The following is a 23,781-nucleotide window of genomic DNA, read 5'->3' on the forward strand; positions in this document are numbered from 1 at the left end:
TTGCTGCCGACACGTCGACACCGCCACTCCCCGCGGAGGCGGACATGCCGAAACGGCCAGCAGGCCCACTTTCAGCGGCACCGTCTCTCGGCTAAACCAGTTCCCGTTCCGTCGAAACCTCCGCGCAGGGAAAAAAGGTCTCTCCTGCACGCGCCCGGTGCTCACATGTCACGTGGACCGCTGGCAATCAAGGCCCACCTGTCATGCGCTCTCCTACTACTCACCGGCCCCACACAGCCACAGCTTTCGAAAATCACTTCCTCTGCGCTGTTGCCAGTCAGTGGCACGCACGCCTTCCAATGGCGCTCTCTCTCTCTCCCGTCCGTTCAAACCCCACCCCCCAAATCGCCACTTAATTAACGCCCACAGGCCCCGGCGCGTTGGTTAATTTTAAATAACTTGCTAATCAAGTCATATATATATATTTCTCATTTTTTTAGTTTTTCTAACGCTTGTTAATCAAGTTCTAAATCGAATTAAGCGCAAGAAACCGGCGCTCCTCCTAATCCGTTGGCCCCCGCGTCCTCTCTCTCTCCGCCGTTCCCAACGCCATTTTTCCCCTTTCGATTGGTTGTTTATTCCTCCTCTTCGCTGCCATCATTCGCCCTTTTTTCCCTTCCCGTATGCGGATCCGTCTCCTTGTGCCCATCGCCATTCGCCACCACGCCGGCCCCTGATCGGTGGACATGTGGAGAGGGGGAGGGGATGGTGGGGATGGTGGGGGTGGAGGGGGAGTAGAGGAGGCCACGGACTTCGAGGTCTGCATCGTCGTGCCCAAGCTCTCGCGCGCCGCAACGGGAGAGGACTGCGTGGCGAGTCTGGTGCGGGAGCTCGAGGGCGCCGGCCTGCTCGTCGAGCGCGTCCGCGGCGTCCCCGCCGAGTTCATCAAGGTCAGTGCGGCTGCGCCGCCGCTGCTAACGCCTTTTTCCTTTTGAAATCGGTTTGCCATGGTACCCTAATTCCAACTAAGGAGGAGGTTTCCGAGAGAAAGCCCAGAGATTAAAGTGCTCCGGTTACCTGTCACACGCGACTTTCAAACTCCTCAAATTGATTTATAGTGCATGTGGTTTTGCTGTTCCAATTTAGCTGTCTGCGTCCATGGGGATTCTGGGCAGAGCCGCTTCTGAGATGCAGATGAAGAAGCTTACCTGCATCGGTAACTCAACTAATGCACTAAGTATTTGAGATGTGGCGTCAGACCCTCAGTAATGTGTTCGTGTGCTCATTGTTAATCTTCCTTCAGGAATGGAGCTGCAGTTTGAATGGGAACAGGTGGCAGCATTCGTCAGGCAGCCTGATGGTTCCCTCTTTAGCTGGCGAGAGCGGTTTACCTGTTTCCGCTACTTGATATATGGCATTGTGAGTATAACCTCTTGTATAGTTGCTGTCTTTCCGTTTCTTTTTACTCCGCATATTAGGTTCTCTGAAGTCAAACTTTTAGTATAATTTAACCATATATATATATATATATATATATATATATATATATATATATATATAATTATCAACATCTACAATATGAAAATGTATTCCATGATGGATATAATGATATTGATTTAGTTTTGTGAATGTTTGTTGTTTTTTTTATATTAAAACTTGGTCAAACTTCCAAACATTTGCCCTAATATGCGGAGTAAAAAAGAACGGAGGGAGTACACTTTAAGTATGACTATGAGGAACCATATTTATTTTAAATTATATCTACATCTTACATATGGATGCATTCTAGTATACTTTTATTTTCGTGACCTGATTCTTTGGATAGGAAACATTTATTTTCTTAATAATGAAATTTTCTTGTCTATAGCATTGTGTGCCCTGATTTGAAGCAAAATAATTTGTTTCTATTGTCTGGTTTCTGCATTTGATATTTGTCTCTTCTAAATGATATAGTAACCAATGCATCGATTATCAGAGGACCTCAACGGGGCAACAATATATGCACATTTGATATATGAGCTATAGAAAGTGGGATTGTCCACTTAAATTTTCATTTGTTTAATGTGATGTGTGAATAGTAAAGCATGTACCCAATCTGAATAGCATTTTGGTTTTTGTGATACAGAATCTCAGATTTCCTTGTGTCATAGCATGTTGTTATTGAACCATGCAGGTGAACAAGACCAACTCTGAAATATCTCTCAAATTTGACGATAAAGAGTTCTATTGGAAACAAAACGAGTCACTATTGCGTAGGCTTGAAGATGAAGGAGTTGTAAAGCTAGTCTTCCCTTTGCATGGTACATAAATTAACCTAAGATAATACAAATATTTGTAAGACTCGTAGCATTAGCTAACACTACTTGCTTGTAGAGGAAATTAAAAGGAAACAGCTCCTGAGAAATTGGGCACTTAACTGGCATGACTTCACATGGCAACCTATTGATGAAGTTTACTCCTATTTTGGAACCAAGGTAGAACAACATGACAGCACGTTGCAGCTACTGTATCTTGTTTCTGGACCATTTATCAAAAGCAAATCAATAAATGAATTCCTTTTGAGACCATAACCCCCCCCCCCCCCCCCCCCCCCCCCACTTTTGAACTGCAGATTGCAACATACTTTGCTTTCCTAGGAATGTATACGCGTTGGCTATTCTTTCCAGCCGTATCTGGATTGGCCACTCAGCTTATAGATTTTGGGTATGCATTTTACCATGGCTCTTTTTTAAAACATGGTACAAATATAACTAATACAGTCAGCTAAGTAGTAAGTATTCCCCTCTGCTCTTTGAACTCAGGTCATTCCAGTGGCTGGTTCTTCCTGCTTTCTTTATCTTCGTGATTTCTTGGGCTGTCTTCTTTTTGCAATTTTGGAAAAGGAAGAATTCAGCACTTCTTGCTAGGTACCATCCAATTCCAGGATATGCAGTTGTTATTCAAGCTCTTGTTGATTAAATTCCTGACCACAACTTTTCTTTCTTCCATATGTTGCCTGAAAGCAGATGGGGCATTAATTATTCATTTGCTGAATACAAAGCTTCGGCCAACGAACTGGAACCAATAAGGCATTATCTTTCTATTGAGCGTGAGGAGGAAAAGAATTTCGATGATGCGCCTGCTGAGAAAAGGAGATTGCAAAGAAACGAGTGGTCTGGTGTCCTTCTAAGAATTAGGAACAATGCGATTATTGTTCTGGGTATTATTTGTCTTCAGCTGCCATTTGAGTTGGCCTATGCTCATTTGTATGAAAAAACTGAAACTGAGGCGCTGAGGTAAGAATGTCACCATGATCTATGTAGTAGTTCATTTATCATTGTAGAATAGGATTTGATGCATGACAATTGTATTCACATCATGGGGTGTCCATATGTAGCATGTACAGGGGTAGTTCCGTCCACTACTATGACCCTAATTACAGATTATAGACTTAGGAAAGAAGCAAGACAACTACACTTGGGACACGCACAATTATCTCAACACCCCCCCCCCCCTCATGCAGTCGAAGCGTCGTGTTTGGCGATGCAAAGACTGGACTGGAACTCCTCAAAGGTAGATGTTGGCAAGCCTTGCATCATTGTATCCGTGAATTGTTGGGTCGTGGGAACGTGAAGAACTCAAACCTTCCCAAGAGCCACCTGTTCGCGAACAAAATGAATATCCAGCTTGATGTTGTTGGTTCGACGATGATGGATCGGATTGGCGGAGAGGTAGACGGCGGAGACGTTCTCGCAATAGACAGTGGCTTTGTGGATGGGATGACAAAGCCCATGGAGTAGCTGTCGAAGCCACGTACACTGAACAACGGCGTTGGCCACGCCACGATACTCTGCCTCAGCATTGGTTCGCGAAACCATGGGCCGTCGATGGCCACGATGTGAAGGTCCAAGAAACACACAGTATCCAGACGTAGAGCGGCGAGTGTCTGGATAGCCAACCCAATCAGCATCCTAGTAAGCAACGATGTCGATGGAGGCGATGCCCGCAAGGTGATGCCAAGATCCATGTGACCACGGATGTACCGGAGAATCCGCCTCACCAAGGACCAATGAGCATTGCGAGGAGCGCGCATATGAAGGCACACCTGCTGAACGGTGCACTGCAACTCAGGACGAGTGAGCGTCAAGTACTGCAAGGCACCAACAATGGACCTGTAGTAGGAGGCATCTGGGGCTAGAGATCCGTCAGTGGTGGAGAGCTTGGCCTTTGTATCCACCGGTGTGGCCGTGGGCTTGCAATTAAGCATGCCAGCACGGTCAAGTAACTCATGAGCGTACTTCCGCCGATAGAGGAAGAAGCATGGATTATGAGTCCTAGGACTAGTCAAGACTAGTCTATTCTATAGACTAGTCTATGAGTCTCAACTCCAAGGCCGACTACACTTCAGTGTCGACTAGTCTATGAGTCGCAACTAAAGTGTCAACTAGTGACGATTAGTCACGCTTAGTCTATGAGTCTGAACCTCGGAACGATTCGTCGACTTGTAAACCTTGGGAAGAAGTCATTCGGACGACGTACCACCTCCATGCCAAGGAAGTAGTGGAGTGGCCCCAAGTCCTTGATGGCAAACTCGACGCGAAGACGTTCACTGAGTTGGCGAAGAAGATCGGTGGTGTAGGCTGCTAGGATGATGTCATTGACATAGAGGAGCAGGTAGGTGGTTGCAGCGCCTGGTTGTATACGAACAATGAGGCATCCGAGCGAGTGGAGCGAAACCCGAGCTGATGAAGAAAGGCCGCGATGCGCTGGTATAAGGCACGCGACGCTTGCTTGAGCCCATACAAGGAGCGCAAGAACAAGGAGATGTGGTCGGGATGCGCGTCGTCGATGAAGCCGGTGGGCTGCTGGCAGTACACATGTTCATCAATATGTCCATGAAGAAAGTCGTTAGAACGTCCATCGGCCATGCTCGAGACACCTCGAGCTAGAGGACGATGCGGATCGTGCCCGGATTTACAACCGGAGCGAAGGTGTCGGTGAAGTCAACGCCCGCACGCTGCCTGAAGCCTCGCACCACCCAACGAGCCTTATAACGCTCGAGTGTGCCATCGGGACGGAGCTTATGACGAAACACCCACTTGCCGCTAATGACATTGGCATGTGGGGGATGAGGGACAAGCTGCCACGTCTGGTTCCACAATAAGGCGACAAACTCCTGCATAGCCGCAAGCCACCGAGGATCGCGGAGAGCGACACGTGCTGAGGTAGGAAGCGTCGGCAACGCAGAAGTCGATGCAGCGCAGAGATACTCATCGCCGGGATAACGCCGGCTCGGCCTAGTGATACCCGCACGAGCATGAGTTATCACAGGAGCTGGAGGTGGCGGCGCAGCATCCGTCGATGAAGGCGCCGAAGAGCCAGCCGAGTCAACTGTACCGGACGCGGCCGAGCCTGCGGCCATGGCAGCCGGTCTGGGCACTGCGTTGGCAGCTTGAGAAGGCGCGGCCGGGGTTGAGGCTGCCGTAGTAGACTCGGACACCACGGGCCACGGGGCGGGGCGAGCACCGGCGAGCCAGTAGCCGGAGCCGGCCGGAGAGAGAGCCGGCGAGGGCCCGCCGGTGATGTGTCCACATCTGATGAAGAAACCTGCTGAAATGAAAAATACCTTTCATCAAAGTAAACATGTCGTGAGGTGATCACACGATGAGAGACCGGATCATAGCAGTGATATCCCTTTGTGTTAACTGGATAACCAAGGATTATGCAGGCGAGAGACCAGGGAACCAGCTTATGATGTGTAGTAGAAGCAATACTAGGATAGCAAAGGCATTTGAAGACCCGTAACTCATCATATGAAGGTGGTGAACTGAAGAGGAGGTGGTGCGGCGCATAGTTCCAACGAACACGACAGGGGTGAATTTTGAGTAGCAAAGATGTTGTGGCGAGGGCGTCGGGCCAAAACCGAGCAGGGATATTGGCATGAAATAGTAGAGTGCGGACGCAATCATTGAGAGTGCGTAGGATGCATTCGGCATGACCGTTTTGCTGCGAAGTGTATGGACAAGTGAGAGGGAAAATGGTGCCATGGGAGCTAAGAAGCGTGAGAATGGCGAGGTTGTCGAATTCCTTTCCGTTGTCAGTTTGGAGAGCATGGATGGAGCGACCAAACTGGGTGGACACAAGGAGTAGAATGCAACGAGGGTGCATGCAACATCAGACTTATGGCGTGAAGGAAATGTCCACACATAGTGAGAAAAATCATCTAAATCACAAGATAGTATAGGTAGCCAGTATTACTTGAGATAGGAGAGGTCCAAACATCATTATGAATTAACTGGAAAGGAAACAAAGCTATGGTGGATGACGAGCTAAACGGAAGCCGAACATGTTTACCCACACGACAAGCATGACACGTGTGAGCATCGGTTTTATTACATGAAAAGGAAAATCCCTTAAGGAGATGACTAAGTGCAGCGGAGCTAGGGTGACCAAGACGGGCATGCCAAAGATCAATGCTGACGGAGAGGGCGACTGGAGCGGTGGTAGATGACAAGGACGACAACTAGGCAGGGTAGAGATCACCAGGGCTGTCACATCGGTGTAGAACCATCCGGGTTCGGGCGTCCTTAACGAAAAAACCGAATTCGTCAAATTCAACAGTGACAGGGTTATCACTAGTTAAAGTACAAACAGACACAAGGTTTTTAATAAGGTGTGGAGAAATGACAATGTTGTTAAGAGACACTGAAGTGGATGACGATGGAATAGAAGTACAACCAATATGTGTAGTAGGAAGAGAAGACCCTGACAATGATATGGGCAGAGGTGGCGGTGGGTCTAGAAGTGATGAGATTACTGGGGTTAGACGCCATGTGAGAGGTAGCTCCGGTGTCCATGAATTAATCACCACCACTGTCATAGTTGGTCGGAGTAGGAGCGTCTGCAGGGCGGTGAGGAGCATCGGGTCCATGGTGACTGGGAGACAGCTGTGGCGGTGGAGCAGGGTAGCCACCGAACCCCGGAGAGATGTGTGCCGCTGAGGCGGAGAGAAAAACGACCGAGGCCCCGCCGGACGGGGGCCTAGAGGGCTGGGAGTCGCACGGGCATGGAGTGGGCATGGACAACCCCTGTCCAAGGGTTGTAACCACTGCAGGGTGGCGCGGTCGTGTTGGTTTTGGTGCACGGCTGGTCATTGCCCCCCCCCCACCCACGCGATTCTGAGGCCGCGGGGCGGCTGCTGCGCCGGGGGGTGGCGCCGGGTGCGGTGGTGGAGGAGCCAATGACGAGAGGCCGCCGCGCGAGATGTCGGCGCTCCTCGAGGCGAAGGCCTTCTCAAAAGTCGGAGAAGTGAGAAGCGTGAAGGTTGGAACTAGGGTTAGGGCGGGTGCGGCGGGTGCAGAGGGAGGCAGCGGCGGCGGTACGGTTGGAAGGTGGAGGCGGTGGCGTTGGGTAGGGGGTGGAGAGGAGGGAAGCGGCAGCTGGTGGAGGTGAAGGGAGCGGCGGCGGCGGCTTAGGGAGAGGATCGAGATGTAGGCTGATACCATGTAGAATAGGATTTGATGCAGGACAATTGTATTCACATCATGGGGTGCCCATATATAGCACGTACGTGGGTAGTTCCGTCCACTGCTATGACCCTAAATTACAGATTATAGACTTGGGAAACAAGCGGGACAACTACGCCTAATACATGTACGTGTACACTTGGGACACGCACAATTATCTCTCAACAATCATCAAACTGTGCTAGTGACTTGCTAGCTAGTTTTTCTCATGTTACTCTATTGACTATGCCAATTTGATCTGCTATATTTTTTCCATTTTTAGGTATGTCTTGACTGCACTATATCTTGTTGCAATTCAGTATTATACAAGGATTGGTGGAAAGGTGTCTGTCATTCTAATAAAGTATGAAAACAACCAAGGAGAGCAGTCTAGTGCTGATAGTTTGATTTATAAGGTAAACACTATGACACAACAAAGCTGGTTCATGCTTTAAGTTAAGCTTCTTACTCCTTGTGCATGTGCAGGTTTTCGGTCTATACTTCATGCAATCATACATTGGGTTGTTTTACCATGCTTCCCTTTATCGTGACATTTTGACACTCCGGAAAGTCCTTATTCAACGTCTAGTCGTGTCTCAGGTATTTGCACTCTGCAATGCAAGTACACCCTCTGTTCCTAAATGTTGGTTTCATTATCGGGTATGATGATGACGTACACTATGATGATATATTTAAATTTCTAGGTGTTGGAAAATCTGATTGAGAATTCTATTCCTTATCTCAAATACAGCTACAAGAAGTACAGTGCTGTTCAGTAAGTTTTGTTGCCTGTATATTCTTTGCCCTGCACTCCTGCTATTCTTATTTCCAGGCCAATAGAAGAATGTAAGAAACCCCTCTCATTTTGTAGCAAGAAAAGAGAGAGAGAATCACCATCAGGGAAGTCAGTTCGATTATCAACAAGAGTGGAGAAAGAATATTTAAAACCCTCTTATACTGCAAGCATTGGAGAAGAGCTTGAAGATGGTCTGTTTGATGGTAATAATGATAAGTAGTTGCTGTGCTCAGTTGCTATGGTAGTCTGCATAGTATTTGGTTTATATGTAGTCTCCACTTTTGCTTATCTAACAATGGCATTTGTATTCTTGAAAGACACTGTCATTTGTGCTTCCGTTGTTGAATCCATTGCAGATTTTCTTGAGCTAGCTCTTCAGTTTGGGATGATCATGATGTTTGCTTGCGCCTTTCCATTGATATTCTGCTTTGCTGCTCTGGTATGTGGTTACGACGACAGTTTACAGTCATGTACTCATGCTTGATATGCTTAGTTGCATATGTTTTAGTTCTTAAAAACCCATCTTCATGACAGAACAATGCAACTGAAATAAGAGCGGATGCATTGAAGTTGTTAGTCATGTTGAAAAGACCTGTTCCCCGTGCTGCAGCTACAATTGGAGCGTGGTTGAACATATTCCAGGTTCATTAGCACTACTGTTTTGCACTACTGCTAACGGCACATGCACGTCTTGATGTTCATTGTAATATTACTCTTTTCAGTTCCTGATCGTAATGGCAATCTGCACCAACTGCTTGCTTCTTGTTTGTCTATACGATGAGGAGGGTAAATGGCGGATTGAGCCAGGACTCGCGGCAATCCTTATAATGGAGCATGCTCTCCTCTTAGTCAAGTTTGGCTTCTCGCACTTTGTCCCTGAGGTGATTTTCTTCACCATTACGCTTTGTGCATATGTAGTGGTATTTGTATCAATGCCTTTGTTTGCGGCACAAATTTATCTTAGAAACTGATTGTGGGCTTTTCCTCTTTTTGTTCAATTAGGAGCCTGCATGGGTGAGAGCAAATCGAGTGCGGTATGTAGCTCAGGCACAGACTGTCTGCTCTCAACAACTATTGAGGAGCATTTCAAAACTTGATAGGAAATGGGAGTGAGGAGCATTACCACCTTCAGTATTTAGAAGGCAAAGCTAGTTTTGTAAACTAGGATAGAGCAGAGATTTGCCAATCTCGTGTAGGTAGTGTAGAAATTTTAGTGCACCAATTACTGATTTCCTGGTGTTGCTAACTGTTCCCATTGGTAAATGTATATATTGCTACATAATTTATAGGAGATTGGGTGGGGGCATGTTGCCCATCATTGTGATGGCTGTTACGGGCGGTTTCCTTGCAAGCGAGATACATCTGTGGTGTGAGTATTATTTTGAGGACCATGGTTCACAACAGTGCAAAATTAGCCCGCCAATTTGCCGAGGAAAAAAAAACTGTGCTTGCTGCTGTTTATTGTTATTCACAGGTACTACTCCCTCCGTTTTGTACTAAATCGGCGACACTTATTTTGGAACAAAGGGAGTATCATATTTGCTGCCCAAATTTTATTCTACGTATTTGTTAAGAATGGAACTATTGGAGAGACATAGATCAGAGTACATACAACGAACTAATGAATGAATTAATGAAATCTTCAGCAGCATCTTCTCGGCCGTCGCCTGTAGATGGTTACCAGTCATATCAGTGTCGTTCCTGGATTGATGGCTGTGAAATGCCATCAGCTGTCCAGTCCAAGCCGAAACATCTTTCGCCGCCCGCGTTCTGGTGCTCCGACGAGCCGTCGCTCTTCTCAGGCCAGGCGCCGAAGCTCAGCTGGCGCACCAGCGCCCCGACCGCCTTGGCCCATCGCCGGATGTCGCCCTTGATCTTGTCAGGCTCTATATCCGCGAGCGCGCCGGTGGCAAGGCCAGACAAGATGCGGTCATACCGCGCGCTGCTGGACGACGGCTTCGGCAAGCCGGCGCCCGCGTCCTCGGCGGGCCTCTGGCCGACTGACATGCCCCCTGGGTCTTTTGGTTTCTTCGGTGAAATTGTGGATTATAGGTGGGAGCTGGGTTTTATACCGGTACGGGTAGAGATGTGGGTGTCCCGCACGGCTTGGGAAGAGTGGGTTTGGCTCCATGGTTCCTTCCAAGATGCCCCAAGGTTTCGCGTCCAAGGAATCGACTTTTCGGCTGCACAGATCGATTTCGCAATTTCATGTGCACGCGATTCCATAGGGCGTAGATTTTGACTGTTAAATTGTTCCGTGGCATTAAATTTCCTTGGATGCTCACGTAATACTTTAACCAACCAATTCAAAGGATGAAGCAAGAAACCGTAAGACGATCGGCAGAAGAAAAAGTAATGCCCATCTGATAACCAAAAGACAAATACAAGTTGCATACTTGAGTTCCCACGCACAATACCCAGTTGATATAAGTTAGCACCTCACCGAGCACATGTGTAATAGAAAAACACGCATCAGGAGCACTCCAACTCCAAGCAACTCAGCAAAGACAATTAATGTGGAAAGCCAATAATTGTGGAAATGATTTCAAGAGGCTTCACAACATAGTCATGGGTACAGATATAGAACCTACTGAGAAAACTTGTGCCAGTATGCAGCACACACCATTCATCATATTCAACCTCCATACTTTTAGAACAAATCTAAAAAGCTGGAAACATAAACCAACGGATCCACAAAACAAGCTCATTGGCCCCTCAGTGCTTACTGCCTGTTCTTCTTCTTGACACCGGACTTGGCAACCTGGAGGCTGCGGTAAACTGCACTCAGTCTTGCAAGAGCAGGCTTGGTCAAGTCAGGCCTATAGTAGTTATCACTGACCTGGAAAGCATGAAGAATAACCATTAGATCAAGAAAACAAATGAAGGAGACATGGTTTAACAGGAAGAAATCTTAAGCAGCATTTCTACACTACATGTAACCACCAAAGGTAGGACCATTTCCAACTAGTACCATAGAAAACCAAGCACAAACAGGCAGGGGCAGTTTACAAGACAGGCATTCCAATCTTTACTGAATTAAAGCTTTTTCCACATTAAGGCTCAACTCATTCACAAGTGAAATGTCACATGCTAGATACAACCATACAATGTTACAAATCAAAAGTATGTATTCTTAGAATATTAGAGTAATGTTCCAGGTTGATTAAAAGCATTACATCTGCAGGTTCCATAACACAGTCCCTACAGAAGATTAGAGATGGTACTGTACAAATTCAGCAATCAAGCATAACAGTTATATTTCACCTATGACCAAAACACTGGAATGGTTGCTACAGGTTATATTTCCAATACCAGTTGTCATTCATCACAACTTAATCATAAAAGAACAATATGGTAGTTCTTATGCTAATACCTGGTTCTTGACAGCCTTGGCCATCTTGCGGAACTCCTTGCGCATGACAGTCTTGTGGGTGAACGCGGCAGGCTTGTTCTGCTTCTTTGACTTGGTTGTGGAGAGGACCACAGTCATCTCCTTCTCAGCAGCTGGCTGCACTGTCACAGTCTTCTTGTTTGCCAGGCCTGAAAACCAATCTGTCAGTGGACGAAGAGACACTCTAGCATCCGAAATTCAAACAATCAGGGGAGGTCAATAACCACTGACCAGAGTACTTGTAGGAGTGGACATTGTAGAGGTTGTTGGGCTCCTTGCTGAACTGGACCTTGGCATTGCTGTTGCCGAACTGCTTGATCAGGAAGCAGTTGTTCTTCCTGACGAGCTCCCAGACCAGAGAATCCGAAACCGTCGCCATTTTATGAACCTAAAAAAATCACATATCAAACACTGGATATGAAGCCGAGCATAAATCTAGAGTACTATCGCCATATCAACGGTCCCAACAGACGCCATATATCTTGCACCTAAGCTAATCTAGAGTACAATCGGACAAGATACAACTGAGCAGACGGAACATATACTGATCTGGAAATAGACTGGTTTCCAACAAATCAACTACGCCGTACAAACGATTCGAACAGTATGGCATATACGATGCGAGAGCATAGCAAGGAACACTAGAGATTTCACCCGTTAACCTAAAATCGGTAGCTCCTCAAATCACGAATGGGTCGGACTGCAGGAGCAAATTGAACAATTGGGAGCTGATAGAGTTGCCTCTTAGGCGAGGAGAGCGTAGAAAGGAGGGTAGGTTTCTTCTCACCGGTGATTGGAGTGACGCGCCGCCGATCTGCTTCGTTCCGGTGTTCGTCGTGTGTGGCGGCTGCGGTAGCGGGGCGAGTTTTGGGAGCGAGCTTTTATAGTAGTGCGGCGCTCGTAAACCCTAGGCCCGGCTGCCTGCTTTATGGGCCGGACTGGAGTGGGCTGAGGTGTTCTCCTGGGCACCCAGCTGATTCTATATTTTTGTTATAAAAAAAAGCTGATTCTATATTTTCTCTCTAAAAAAGAAGCTGATTCTATAAAAGCGGGCCTAAAAAAAATCTGGTTCTACATTTCTATTTCTCTCCCTAAAAAATCTGATTCTATTTCTGAAAAAGTACCTACAATAAACTCGTAAAAAATGGTATAGAAATCACAGTTCTGTAAAAATAAATAAAAAATGTCCCAAAAATTCAAAAAAGAAAATCAGAATCTAAAACGGCACTAAGAAACAGTACCAAAGTCTGTATTGGAAGAAAATAATGCAATGTTGTTCTAGGATTGTATCTATTTATAAACATAACCAGCCGTTTCCGACTGTTCTTCTGACCAAATACAATCAAATCAGGTTTGGACAAGAATGCTCTCCTATGAACCAACATGTAGTTGGGTTGTTAGGGATGGTTGTACCCCCGAGCACACCAACGATCAAAACACAATTTTGACCTTTCACTAGGCAAAATGTCCTTTAGTGGTAGGTGGCATTTTTGTTTGATGGCGAGGTGTACATGATGATTTCGTGAGTCATGATGCTCCCCAAACCTGATCTTCATTAGACTTGGTGTGAGTGGGCATGTGCGGTGAAGTGTATGTGTGTTTACGATTGTACTTAGTGTTTCTTATAAAGGGTGTACAAAACCGCCCATACAAATAGCCACCGGATAAAGATTAGATGTTCACGCTTATTTTCGTGGATATGGGATGGAACTTTGAAAGATCATACGATTTGTTTGAACCTGCAACTATCAAAATTTTCTTGGATATTACACGAATATCAAAAGTGTGGGTAATAGCGATAACATCCGTTGGGCCATGCGAAAAAATAGAGATGAAAATAAGCCAAGGAAGATTTAACAAACAATACCAAATAAACTACGAAAGATTCAACTTACCAAACAATAGCAAACAAGGTAAAAAAAGATTCAGTGAAAATTGGAAATCTATCATTATAAGCCCAAATAAAAGTCGTTCGAATTCATAAACATATTGAATCCTTTGATTTACTGCAATCCCAGTTAAGCTTAAGACAGTCATAAGAGAAGTTCAAAAAATATCTAACACAATGTCTATGCATCAAATTGGCTAGCTGATTTATGTATATAAACATTTGATAAGTCCCATGTGTTTAATCCTTAAATATGTTTTTTAATGTTTTCATGATATTGAGTTGCATATTCGTCACCAAGAGCTAATATTCAACACATCATGTGACTAACACTATCCCAGTTCTTATATGTATCCATCTCCCTCCATATATATGACCGATAATGTCCAAATTCGTATTCATATCCTGTTTGACTTTGACACTGTCGGTGTCAAAACAGGCGGATCTCGGGTAGGGGGTCCAGAACTGTGGACCTTAGATCGATGGGGAACAGTAGACGTAGGACACGATGTTTACCCAGGTTCTGGCCCTCTCTCAGAGGTAAAACCCTACGTCCTACTTAATTATATTGCTTGTGTATAAGGGGGTTACAGAGTAGATCTACCACGAGATCAGACGAAATAAACCCTAACTAGTAGGATGATGATTGTTCTCCTAGCCTCTACGGACTAAACCCTCTGGTTTATATAGACACCAGGGGTACTAGGGTTTACATATAGTCGGTTACATAGAGGGGAACACTGGATCTTCCATCTTGACTTGGAGCACACACCAAGGCAGAAAGGTCTTCGGACCGGACACAATGCGGCCCAACAGTCCGGCCCATGAGAGATAGGCCAGCCACCCGAGGACCCCCTAGTCCAGGACTCCCTCAGTAGCCCCCGAACTAGCCTTCAATGTCGGCTTCCTGTTACTCCATGACTGCAGACTCCGGCTTGCAGGCGAGTTCCCTTTCTTATGAGCATTCGGAATAATCCTTCTCAGTTAAGCCTTCAAAACGTGCTTGATCCAATTCGGCCATATGCCGAACCGTGTCCAGATTCTGAACTATTTGTTTTACTTCACCTTGAAGGCTAATCGTTCGAGTGTGAACAGTATCCCTGACTGACTACTTTCGGCGAAGGGTCGCATCCGGTCATAAACATGAAGACTCGATGCGCGGCACGAGACCGCCCCTTTGATGGCACGCCCCTTCGAGGTGGATATCGTGTCCCATTTTTTACGGGATTTGATCAATGATTTATAGTATCCCACTCGCGCATAACGCCACGAGTTTATCAGGAAGAGGCGAGGTGGGCGGCGCATTTATAGGACTCTTGGTATTACGACTGCTTATAAAAGGGGATCAGCCACGATTGTCCCCGTACGCCTTCTTCTTCCTCTCGCCACAGCCTTTCCCAATCTACAGAGCTTGAGCGCTCCAACCAATTTTTCCGCAAAGTCAAGTTCGACAATGGCCGGATCTGGAGCGAAGGGAAAGTGGGAGGCCTCGTGCGTCACCAACAGCGACATCGAGGACCTAAAGCAAGCAGGCTTCCTCTCCCTCAACATCGCTCATCGAGCCCCAGAGGAGGGCCAGGTCATGCCGACGCCCCGTGCCGGCGAACGGGTATTGTTCGTCCCCCACTTCACCCGGGGACTGGGTTTCCCCCTCCACCCGTTGTACGAGGGTTGGTGTTCTACTACGGGCTCAACTTCCACGACCTGGCTCCGAATTCCTTCCTTCACATCTCGACCTTCATCATCATCTGTGAGGCCTTCCTCCGAGTCTAGCGGCGCTTCGGCCTATGGCTGAAGGTTTATAATGTTAAGCCGAAGATCGTCGATGGCCAGCATGCGGATTGCGGGGGTGCCATGGTGAGCAGGCTTACCCGACTCGGCTGGCCGGTGGGCGTGTTTGTAGACACGGTCAAGATCTGGCAGAGAGAGTGGCTCTACATCACGGAACCCCGCGAGGCAAACTGGGCAGCTACTCCAGATTTCAGATCCGGACCCCCCCCCCCCGCGAGGTTAACCTCGTGGACCAGGAAGGGCCTCGACTGGGAGCCTGTCGCCGAGGTGAAGGCACTGCAAAAGCGTGTCACCAACATGATAGAGGCGGGGGTCACACTGACCAATGTGGTCCAGATCATGCTCTACCACAGTCCGTTACCCTGCCAACTTTGGACCACCCCGATGTGGTCCTAGAAGCCCGAAGACCCCCGCCCCGTGCAATATTTTCACGGCACCACCCGTGAGAAGTTGTGGAGAGCGTTGTTCAAGCCACAGGAGACCTGGCCGGCCGAGAAGGAAGAGGTCGGCCTTGATACCGAACACCCTCCCAAGGAGGTAATGTGATATCACTCCCCCTTTTGCTTGGGTATTCGCCCTTCCATTACGGCTCTCAATCCCTTTTTTTATTCCTCCAAGGTTGGCTGAAGAAAGCTGTGAAGATGGGCAGTCCGGCCCCACTGCCCGAAGAGCCCATGCCTGCCCAGCTAAGAGAGATGTTGACTGTGGCGCCTTACAAGGCGCCGGAGAAGAAGGAGGAGAAGAAGAAGAATCCCACAAGGGGGGCTAGGGAGGGCCTCCTCCCACGAGTCTCTTCGGACACTAAGTCCAGGGACACTCACGCCCCCTCTACACAAGAGGGGGACCAGGAAGAAGAAGAGGAGGAAGAGAGTGATTCCTCGCGCACCAGGAAGAGAGCGGCACCAATCAAGGCCGAAGGGGAGAACCCTTCCCCAACTCCGAAGAAGAGTACGCAGCCTACGAGAGGATCCTGGAGAAGGTTCCCAGGGTCAAGCCCCGCGCCGAAAGGTAAGAGTCTGAAGACTTGTCTGGGTGCTGATTTTACTAACCCATTACTAAAATCATCTGCGCCCTCACATTGCAGCCCGGCGCGCGATCACCCCAACGACCAGATGTATGAGGGTACTTCTCCGCCAACTGATCTGACGGAGAGCGGAGGCGCGTCAGACGCCGCACCCCCTCCGGTCATTGGAGAGACCGGGGAGGTGTTGTCCCAAAGGACCCCACCCGCGGAAAATACAGGGGGGGTGAGGATACCGTCATGGTCGAGGCTAACGCCTCGGCCGCCGAAGACAAGAAGAAGGAGCTCGGGCAAGCCGAGCCCTCTCAGACGACGTCTCTGGGGCGTAAACGGCCCTCCGGAGTGCCGCAACCGCCTCCCACCGTAGGGGGAGCAGGGGCCCCGCCGCCAGCGCCGAACACCGGGGGACGGGTCGCGGCCCAGTGGCCGAACATGATGGAGGAGGCTATGAAAAGCTCCTCCATAGTCGCGGAACACCGCACCCTGATGGGTGCGGTTCTGCAGAGCTTTCGGTCCGTTAATAGCGGACTAAAAGATGCTTTTGGTGGCCTCTTAACATGCTTTGAGGTAAAGAAAGTAATGTTTTTTTCTTTGTAAGTAAGATTCGAGTAATCCTTATGTGTAGCAGCCCACGAGACTCTGGCAGGTTGCGAAGAAACCTGGCAGAGGATCGAAATTGTAAAGAGATTTGCCGAAGTGTCATCTTGTTTCTATTTGGCAGGCTTCAGCGTTGGCGGCTGCTGCCAATGCCGCTGAGTTGGTTGAGATCAATCAGAAGCTGAAGGGTTCCGAGGAAGAGCTCAATCTCGTCAACAAGCGGCTCGACGATGCGCAAGGTTAGTCTATTGAAACACAGTCCTTTGCATAGTTTACATTAAGCAGAGTGTTTGGGACGGTCCCCTAAGCAAGCAATTTATTGCAGCTGTTGCCGCGGAGGTCGAGAGCCTCAAAATCCTGCGAAAGGCCAAAGCCGAAGCAGCCGAACAAGCGGCCGCCGAGCTCACGTCGGTGAAAAATGACAATGAGAAGCATGAGGCCAGGGTGGTCGAGGTGCAACAAGAGCTCAAAGATGCCATCACGAAATGTGAGGGCCTTGAGAAGAAGAATAAGGAGCATGCCACCGAGCTGGCGAAGATGAACACAGGGGCCCAGGAGGCACGGACAGGGGCGCGAGGTGCTCGGGAGGAGCTCCGTCAAGTAAAACAGATTGCGAATGGTGAGCAGTACTTACTGCAAAGTGTCTTTGGAGGCCAAAGATTCGCATTGCTTACCCGGGTCTGGCGTTCCGCAGGCGCCTTTACCGAGCTCCCGAGGAGTGTGCCAGATGCTTCCAGGCATTATGCGGCTCGGGAGGGTGACTCCGAGCTGAGGCTATTTTGGGCGCAGTTCCAAGCGCCCTAGCACCCTCCCCTCCTCGTTAATCAAATGAAGCAGTTGATGGAGCTGCACCGGATGGCGGAACTGACCATGAAGGACCTTTGTGTCCGGTTGTGGCCCTCCGAGCCCATACTGAGCAGCTACTTTGGCCTGGTGGCAAAGCTGTGTGATGCTGCCACCCACGTTGATGACGTGAAGCGCTCGGTATGCATCGAGGGAGCTCAGATGGCGTTCTCGAAGACCATGGTGCACTAGCCGAAGATAAAGCCTGTCGAGATGGCCACTGGACCGCCCCCAACTTGAAAGGAGCACAGGCGCCCGGAGCAATACTTCGCGCGCCGTGATGGACGGTGCTCGGGCTGTAGAGGCATTATGTTCCAAGGAAGTAATCCTTGAGTAGTTTTGCCATGATGTATGAAACTATGGTTGAACCTTTATGTTTTATAGTGTGGTTGTGTTTTGTATGGTTTATCATACTTGCGCATGTTTACGTTAATTTTGACTCTTGTGCGCCGTTTTATCCTGAAAGTTACCAGTCGTCGGCTTCAGCCCCCACGTAGATGGTATGAGGGGTGTTCCATCCTCCGCACCGTAACCCTTAGCCGACGTCTCGGTGCCCGGAGGCGGTAGTATAGGAGGGAAACAAGGCAATCATACTATGCGGCTTTATTACCTTCACTTAGCCATAGGAGCTTGACTGTGGGGGCTGGTGACCATCCCCCAGTGTGGTGAGATGTTTAGGCGAACCCTAGGGCCGAGCATCAATCGCCTGATTTGTTCAAAGATGAATCCTTCGTAGTACACGGGACAATCGCTAACGATTTTTGGTTTGAAGAACAATCATCAGATCGCCGACCGGTTCTCGCTTATTATGACAGTCAGTTTTCGGCTTTCTCCACTAAGGTACTTGACCGAGCGAGGCGGAAGTACAATCGCAACGGTTCTCCCTTTACCTCCTTAGCCCAACATGCCAAACATAAGGAGGTAAACACAGGAGCAGGGCAACCCAACTATTGACCCAAGACATAATTCGGAACCGGTGCATATAATGAAATATCCGAGACGCCGAACATAGTGAAAAGAAAGGTGTCGGTCTTTGATGTATAGGGCGAGTGTCTAGGTCAATCCCCCGGTCTAGTAACCGGTGTATATACGAGATCCGGAGGGTATAACGCTTGATTGAGGCCAATTCGAAGAGCAAAAAGGAACAAATGGGGAAAATGTATAGCATGAACAACTGTAGAAGATCCGTAAAAAGGTTTGCTTTATTTCCAGTAAGCTCATGACGTCTTGCCGTACAATTCGAACTGCCAAACAAGACCTCATATAGGGATATGTTTGTAATAAAAAAGGAAAAAGATAAATTTACAGATGAAAGGTTTATGTAGGGCCTTGATGTGTGGGTTAACACCCGAACTGTGCCCTACTGCACGTCTGCGCCTTTGCTTCTGCTAGGAGGAACAACTTTGTTGGATGGTTGACCGATGAAGGGTCCTTAACAGGGAGTCCTTGAGAGGTTGCTGTGTTGGTGGGGCTTGATGCCGGATAGGTCCTAGATGGTACCTGTACGTCGTCCAAAGACGCGGTGTTCCATAGTGCGGTCAAACCGAACTATAGGTTGGGGCCCCACAGCTGCCCATTGTTGAGCGCAAAGTTATGATATCTAGGCACGTGATGTGCTTCTAGGATGGGCCTGCCATGGGGGTCGTATCCCTATGCGCGTCGAACGCAGGGAGGCCCCTTGGCTGGGGATAGATCCGCGCTCGCTTATTTGCCGCTCGTTCCCTGACGGCGAGCTAGCCCTTTGACCCCTCATATTCAGCCGCCAAGGCTGCAGTATGTTCCTCAGTCTGGAGAGAATGCTCCATGTTGCCATTAACTGTGATGACCCCCTTAGGTCCGGACATCTTCAATTTGAGGTAGGGTAGTGTGGGACGGCGTTAAAACGAGCGAACATCGTTCGGCCTAGCAGGGCGTGATAGCCATTGTGGAAAGGGGCAATATCGAAGATCAAACTTCGCTCCGGAAATTGTCCGGGGAGCCGAACACTACTTCCAAGGTGAGAGTGCCCGAACAACGGGCTTCAATGTCGGGGATCACCCCCTTGAAGGTGGTTGATGACCCACAACTATAGGGGATCAATTGTAGCTCTTTTCGATAAGTAAGAGTGTCGAACCCAACGAGGAGCAGAAGGAAATGACAAGTAGTTTTCAGTAAGGTAATGTTTGCAAGTGTTGAAATTGTAAGTAGCGGGTAGTTTGATAGCAAGATAAATTGTAACGAGCAAGTAACGGTAATAGTAACAAGTATGCAGCAAGGTAGCCCAATCCTTTTGAGGCAAAGGACAGGCCAAAACGGTCTCTTATGATAAGCAAAGCGTTCTTGAGGATACACGGGAATTTCATCTAGTCACTTTCATCATGTCGGTTCGATTTGTGTTCGCTACTTTGATAATTTGATATGTGGGTGGACCGGTGCTTAGGTGTTGTTCTTACTTGAACAAACCTCCTACTTATGATTAACCCTCCCGCAAGCATCCGCAACTACGAGAAAAGTATTAAGAATAAATTCCAACCATAGCATTAAACTTATGGATCCAATCGGTCCCTTACGGAATAACGCATAAACTGGGGTTTAAGCTTCTGTCACTCTCGCAACCCATCATATAATTGCTACTCCACAATGCATTCCCTTAGGCCCAAATATGATGAAGTGCCATGTAGTCGACGTTCACATGGCACCACTAAGGGAATCACAACATACATACTATCAAAATATCGAACACATCAAATTCACATGATTACTTGCAACATGATTTATCCCATAACCTCAAGAACAAAAGTAACTACTCACAAATGATAAAAATGTTCATGATCATAGGAGTATTAAATAGCATAATGGATCTGAACATATAATCTTCCACCAAATAAACCATATAGTAATCAACTACAAGATGTAATCAACACTACTAGTCACCCACAGGCACCAATCTATAGTTCCGGTAACAAGATTGAATACAAGAGATGAACTAGGGTTTGAGATGAGATGGTGTTGTTGAAGATGTTGATGGAGATTGCCCTCCCCAAGATGGGAGAGTTGTTGGTGATGATGATGACGATGATTTCCCCCTCCGGGAGGGAAGTTCCCCTGGCAGAATCGCTCCGCCGGAGTGCAAAAGTGCTCCTGCCCAAGTTCCGCCTCGAGACGGCGGCGCTCTGTCCTGAAAGCCTTCTCCTGATTTTTTCTAGGTCAAAATGACTTATGTACCAGAAGATGGGCACCGGAGGTGGGCCGAGGAGGGCACAACCCACCGGGGCGCGCCTGGGCTGCCTGGCGCGCCCAGGTGGGTTGTGCCCACCTGGTGGGCCCCTCAGGTGGTTATTTGCTCCAATATTTCTTATATATTCCATAAAAAATCTCCGTGAAGTTTCAGCTCATTTGGGGTTGTGCAGAATAGGTAGCCGACGTAGCTTTTTCAGGTCCAGATTTCCAGCTGCCGGAATTCTCCCTCTTTGTGTGTACCTTGCAAATTATGAGAGAAAAGGCATTAGAATTACTCCAAAAAAATATTATGGATAAAAACATTATAAATAACAGTAAGAAAACATGATGCAAAATGGACGTATCAACTCCCCCAAGCTTAGACCTCGCTTGTCCTCAAGCGAAAACCGAAATCGAGAAACATGTCCACATGCTTTGAGAGAGAGGTGTCGATAAAAATAAAATACGGACATAGAAGCATCGCGTTGATTATTATAACAACAACAAATTTAAACATAAGACTTTTATCAGAGAACTTTCATCATATACTTCCTATGAATAAGTAATAGTTCATCACATAATCGAAGTATGAAGCAAAAACTCTATTAAAAACAAACAAACTATGTTCTCAGTCAACTTTGCAACTACAATTCATCATCTTTTCAGGAAAAGTCACGTGTCGGAGCCTTTAGGCAAGTCCACATACTCGACCATCATATAGTCTTCCATGATTGCTAACACTCACCTTGTACACATGATCAAAACGTTTCAAGCGGACACATAGAAAGATAGGGGCTTATAGTTTCGCCTCCCAACATACTCACCTCAAGGGTGATGTCAACAATAATAACTCATGCTATCTATATTCAACTGGACATATGTGCCCAGATCTTTCCTCACCACATGATGCTTGCCAAATGAGAAAAATAAAAAGGAATAGAAGGTAAACTTTGACTCTTTGCATAAAAGTAAATACATGAAAATAAAAGATAGGCCCTTCGCAGAGGGAAGCAGAGGTTGCCATGCGCTTATTTGTTTGCATGCTCAATCCCTTAATGCAAGAGAACGTCACATTGTATTGCCCCTTAAGATGACAACCTTTATTATGCAGTTTGTTGCTTTTATTCTTTGTCATCCAAGTTCGTACAACGCTCAATTTTCTCTTACACTAAATGATCTCACATATTTAGAAGCAATTTTTATTGCCTTTTTGCACCGATGACAACTTACTTGAGGGATCTTGCTCAATCCCTAGGTAGGTATGGTGGACACTTGAAAAAGATTTGGGTTTAAGGGTTTTTGGATGCACAAGTAGTATCTCTACTTGGTGCGGAATTTTTGGCTAGCAAAGATAGGGGCAAGCACCACATGTTGAAGGATCTATGACAATATGACTTCTATGTGAATATAAACAAACATAAACCATTAAGTTGTCTTCCTTGTCCAAAGTCAACAATTTTGGCATATAATATTTTGATGAGGGCTCACAATCACAAAAGATTTCTAGGATAGTATATTTATATGTGAATCTTCTCTTCCATTATTAATTCTTTCATGAGTTGCATCATTTACTAATGCTATGTTTGTCAATCTCTAATAAAATTCCCTACTTATACTTTTCCTTATGTGGTTCCATCACCTACCATAGGATTAGTATATGATCGTATTGATTTATTTCCTTTCTCTTTTTCTTTCCTTCTTATTTCTTTTCTTTATTTGCAACAAGAAAGTAAAGAAAGCGAAAACTCAAACTAAACTTTATCATATAACTTGCACACGATTACAAGGATAGATCACTAAGCAAACTCTCAAAGAAGAAAGGATCGAACTAAACTTTTATTTCATCTAAAGCAAAAAGACCGAACTAAGATAAGCAAAAGCAAAAAGATAGTGGGATGATACGATACCGGGGCACCTCCCCAAAGCTTGGCGGAAGCCAAGGGGAGTGCCCATGCCTGATATTTAGTTCTCTGTTGGTGGTTAAGACGATGGTGGTGGTGAAGAAGAAGAGGTCTTGTCCTCGGATTTCCATGGCAGTGGTCCACCATCATAAGAGGAAGAGTGAGTCTCACGGGTCCTGCAACTAGCAACCAAACTCATACCTTTAAACCTCGCCTCATATTCAAAGACTTGGTTCTGGAGGTCATAGATCTGGCTTTGGAGGAAGTTGATTTGCTTGTTGAAGGTGAAGATGATGTCCTTCATGGGCTTGCCATCCACCTTGAGATCACAGGAGAGGTCCGTGATCATTAGGTGATTGGCATGGAGTCCATGCTCCACCATCACCTTGCACCGGAAGACATCTTGCTCCACAGCTTCAAGCCTAGCCTCCACGGTTCCTGTCCCCTTGGGACAGGGCACATCGCGAAGGTGAAGCACCCCCTCATGCATCTCAATGACCTGAGGGTGCTGCACCACCTCCCGCAGGTATGGGTTGATGATGTTCTTGAAGAACTTGTCCTTGGAGGAGCTTGAAGCAGCCATGGTAGATGGGATCTGACAGAAAACAACAAGGGAAAAAGAGAACAGAGGATTTCTCAGCGATACGGTGATCAACAGGTTCGGGAAGTATATATAGATTTTTTTATCTTGGAGGACAAGTATACGGAAGAAAAACAGAGTACAGAAGGTGTCCCAGGTGGGCACAACCCACCTGGCCGCGCTAGGCAAGCCTGGCGCGCCCTGGTGTCTTGTGCCCACCAGGGGATGCTTCCTGGGAGTTTCTTTATTTCCAAAATTCTAAAATATTCCAAAACTGATAAAAAATATCTCTGCGGATTTTTCGGAGTCTGTTTACTTACCGTATCACATACCTCCTTATTTTCACGATTC

At 47.2% G+C, this 23,781-nt stretch overlaps 3 protein-coding genes across 4 annotated transcripts; 1 reads left to right on the forward strand and 2 right to left on the reverse strand.

Annotated features, from left to right (window-relative positions):
* The first annotated feature begins 248 nt into the window (after positions 1 to 248).
* On the forward strand, positions 249 to 9,553 carry LOC109751615 (anoctamin-like protein Os01g0706700). The gene is made up of 16 exons (XM_020310498.4): positions 249 to 890; positions 1,087 to 1,156; positions 1,244 to 1,359; positions 2,114 to 2,240; positions 2,314 to 2,414; positions 2,552 to 2,643; positions 2,742 to 2,846; positions 2,946 to 3,215; positions 7,708 to 7,840; positions 7,911 to 8,024; positions 8,129 to 8,199; positions 8,296 to 8,423; positions 8,577 to 8,659; positions 8,755 to 8,862; positions 8,943 to 9,101; positions 9,223 to 9,553. The coding sequence occupies exons 1-16, from the start codon at positions 687 to 689 to the stop codon at positions 9,331 to 9,333; spliced, it is 1,992 nt and encodes a 663-aa protein (XP_020166087.1). The 5' UTR covers positions 249 to 686; the 3' UTR covers positions 9,334 to 9,553.
* A 178-nt stretch (positions 9,554 to 9,731) lies between these two features.
* LOC109751616 (uncharacterized) lies at positions 9,732 to 10,265 on the reverse strand. Its single transcript, XM_020310499.4, has one exon. The coding sequence runs from the start codon at positions 10,225 to 10,227 to the stop codon at positions 9,910 to 9,912; it is 318 nt and encodes a 105-aa protein (XP_020166088.1). The 5' UTR covers positions 10,228 to 10,265; the 3' UTR covers positions 9,732 to 9,909.
* Positions 10,266 to 10,731: 466 nt separating this feature from the next.
* On the reverse strand, positions 10,732 to 12,512 carry LOC109751620 (large ribosomal subunit protein eL28z). 2 transcript variants are annotated; one of them, XM_020310501.4, is made up of 4 exons: positions 12,399 to 12,512; positions 11,843 to 11,999; positions 11,594 to 11,760; positions 10,732 to 11,059 (listed from the first exon to the last, which is right to left on the reverse strand). In XM_020310501.4, exons 2-4 carry the CDS (start codon positions 11,988 to 11,990, stop codon positions 10,943 to 10,945), a joined length of 432 nt encoding a protein of 143 aa, XP_020166090.1. In that variant the 5' UTR covers positions 11,991 to 11,999; positions 12,399 to 12,512; the 3' UTR covers positions 10,732 to 10,942. The 2 variants fall into 2 exon arrangements, with proteins under 2 accessions (XP_020166090.1, XP_040260015.1); XM_040404081.2 differs by having other exon boundaries at positions 12,353 to 12,454.
* Between the last annotated feature and the right edge of the window lie 11,269 nt (positions 12,513 to 23,781).

The sequence above is a fragment of the Aegilops tauschii genome, chromosome 3 (genome assembly GCF_002575655.3).
Source record: "Aegilops tauschii subsp. strangulata cultivar AL8/78 chromosome 3, Aet v6.0, whole genome shotgun sequence".
Lineage (NCBI taxonomy): Eukaryota > Viridiplantae > Streptophyta > Magnoliopsida > Poales > Poaceae > Aegilops > Aegilops tauschii.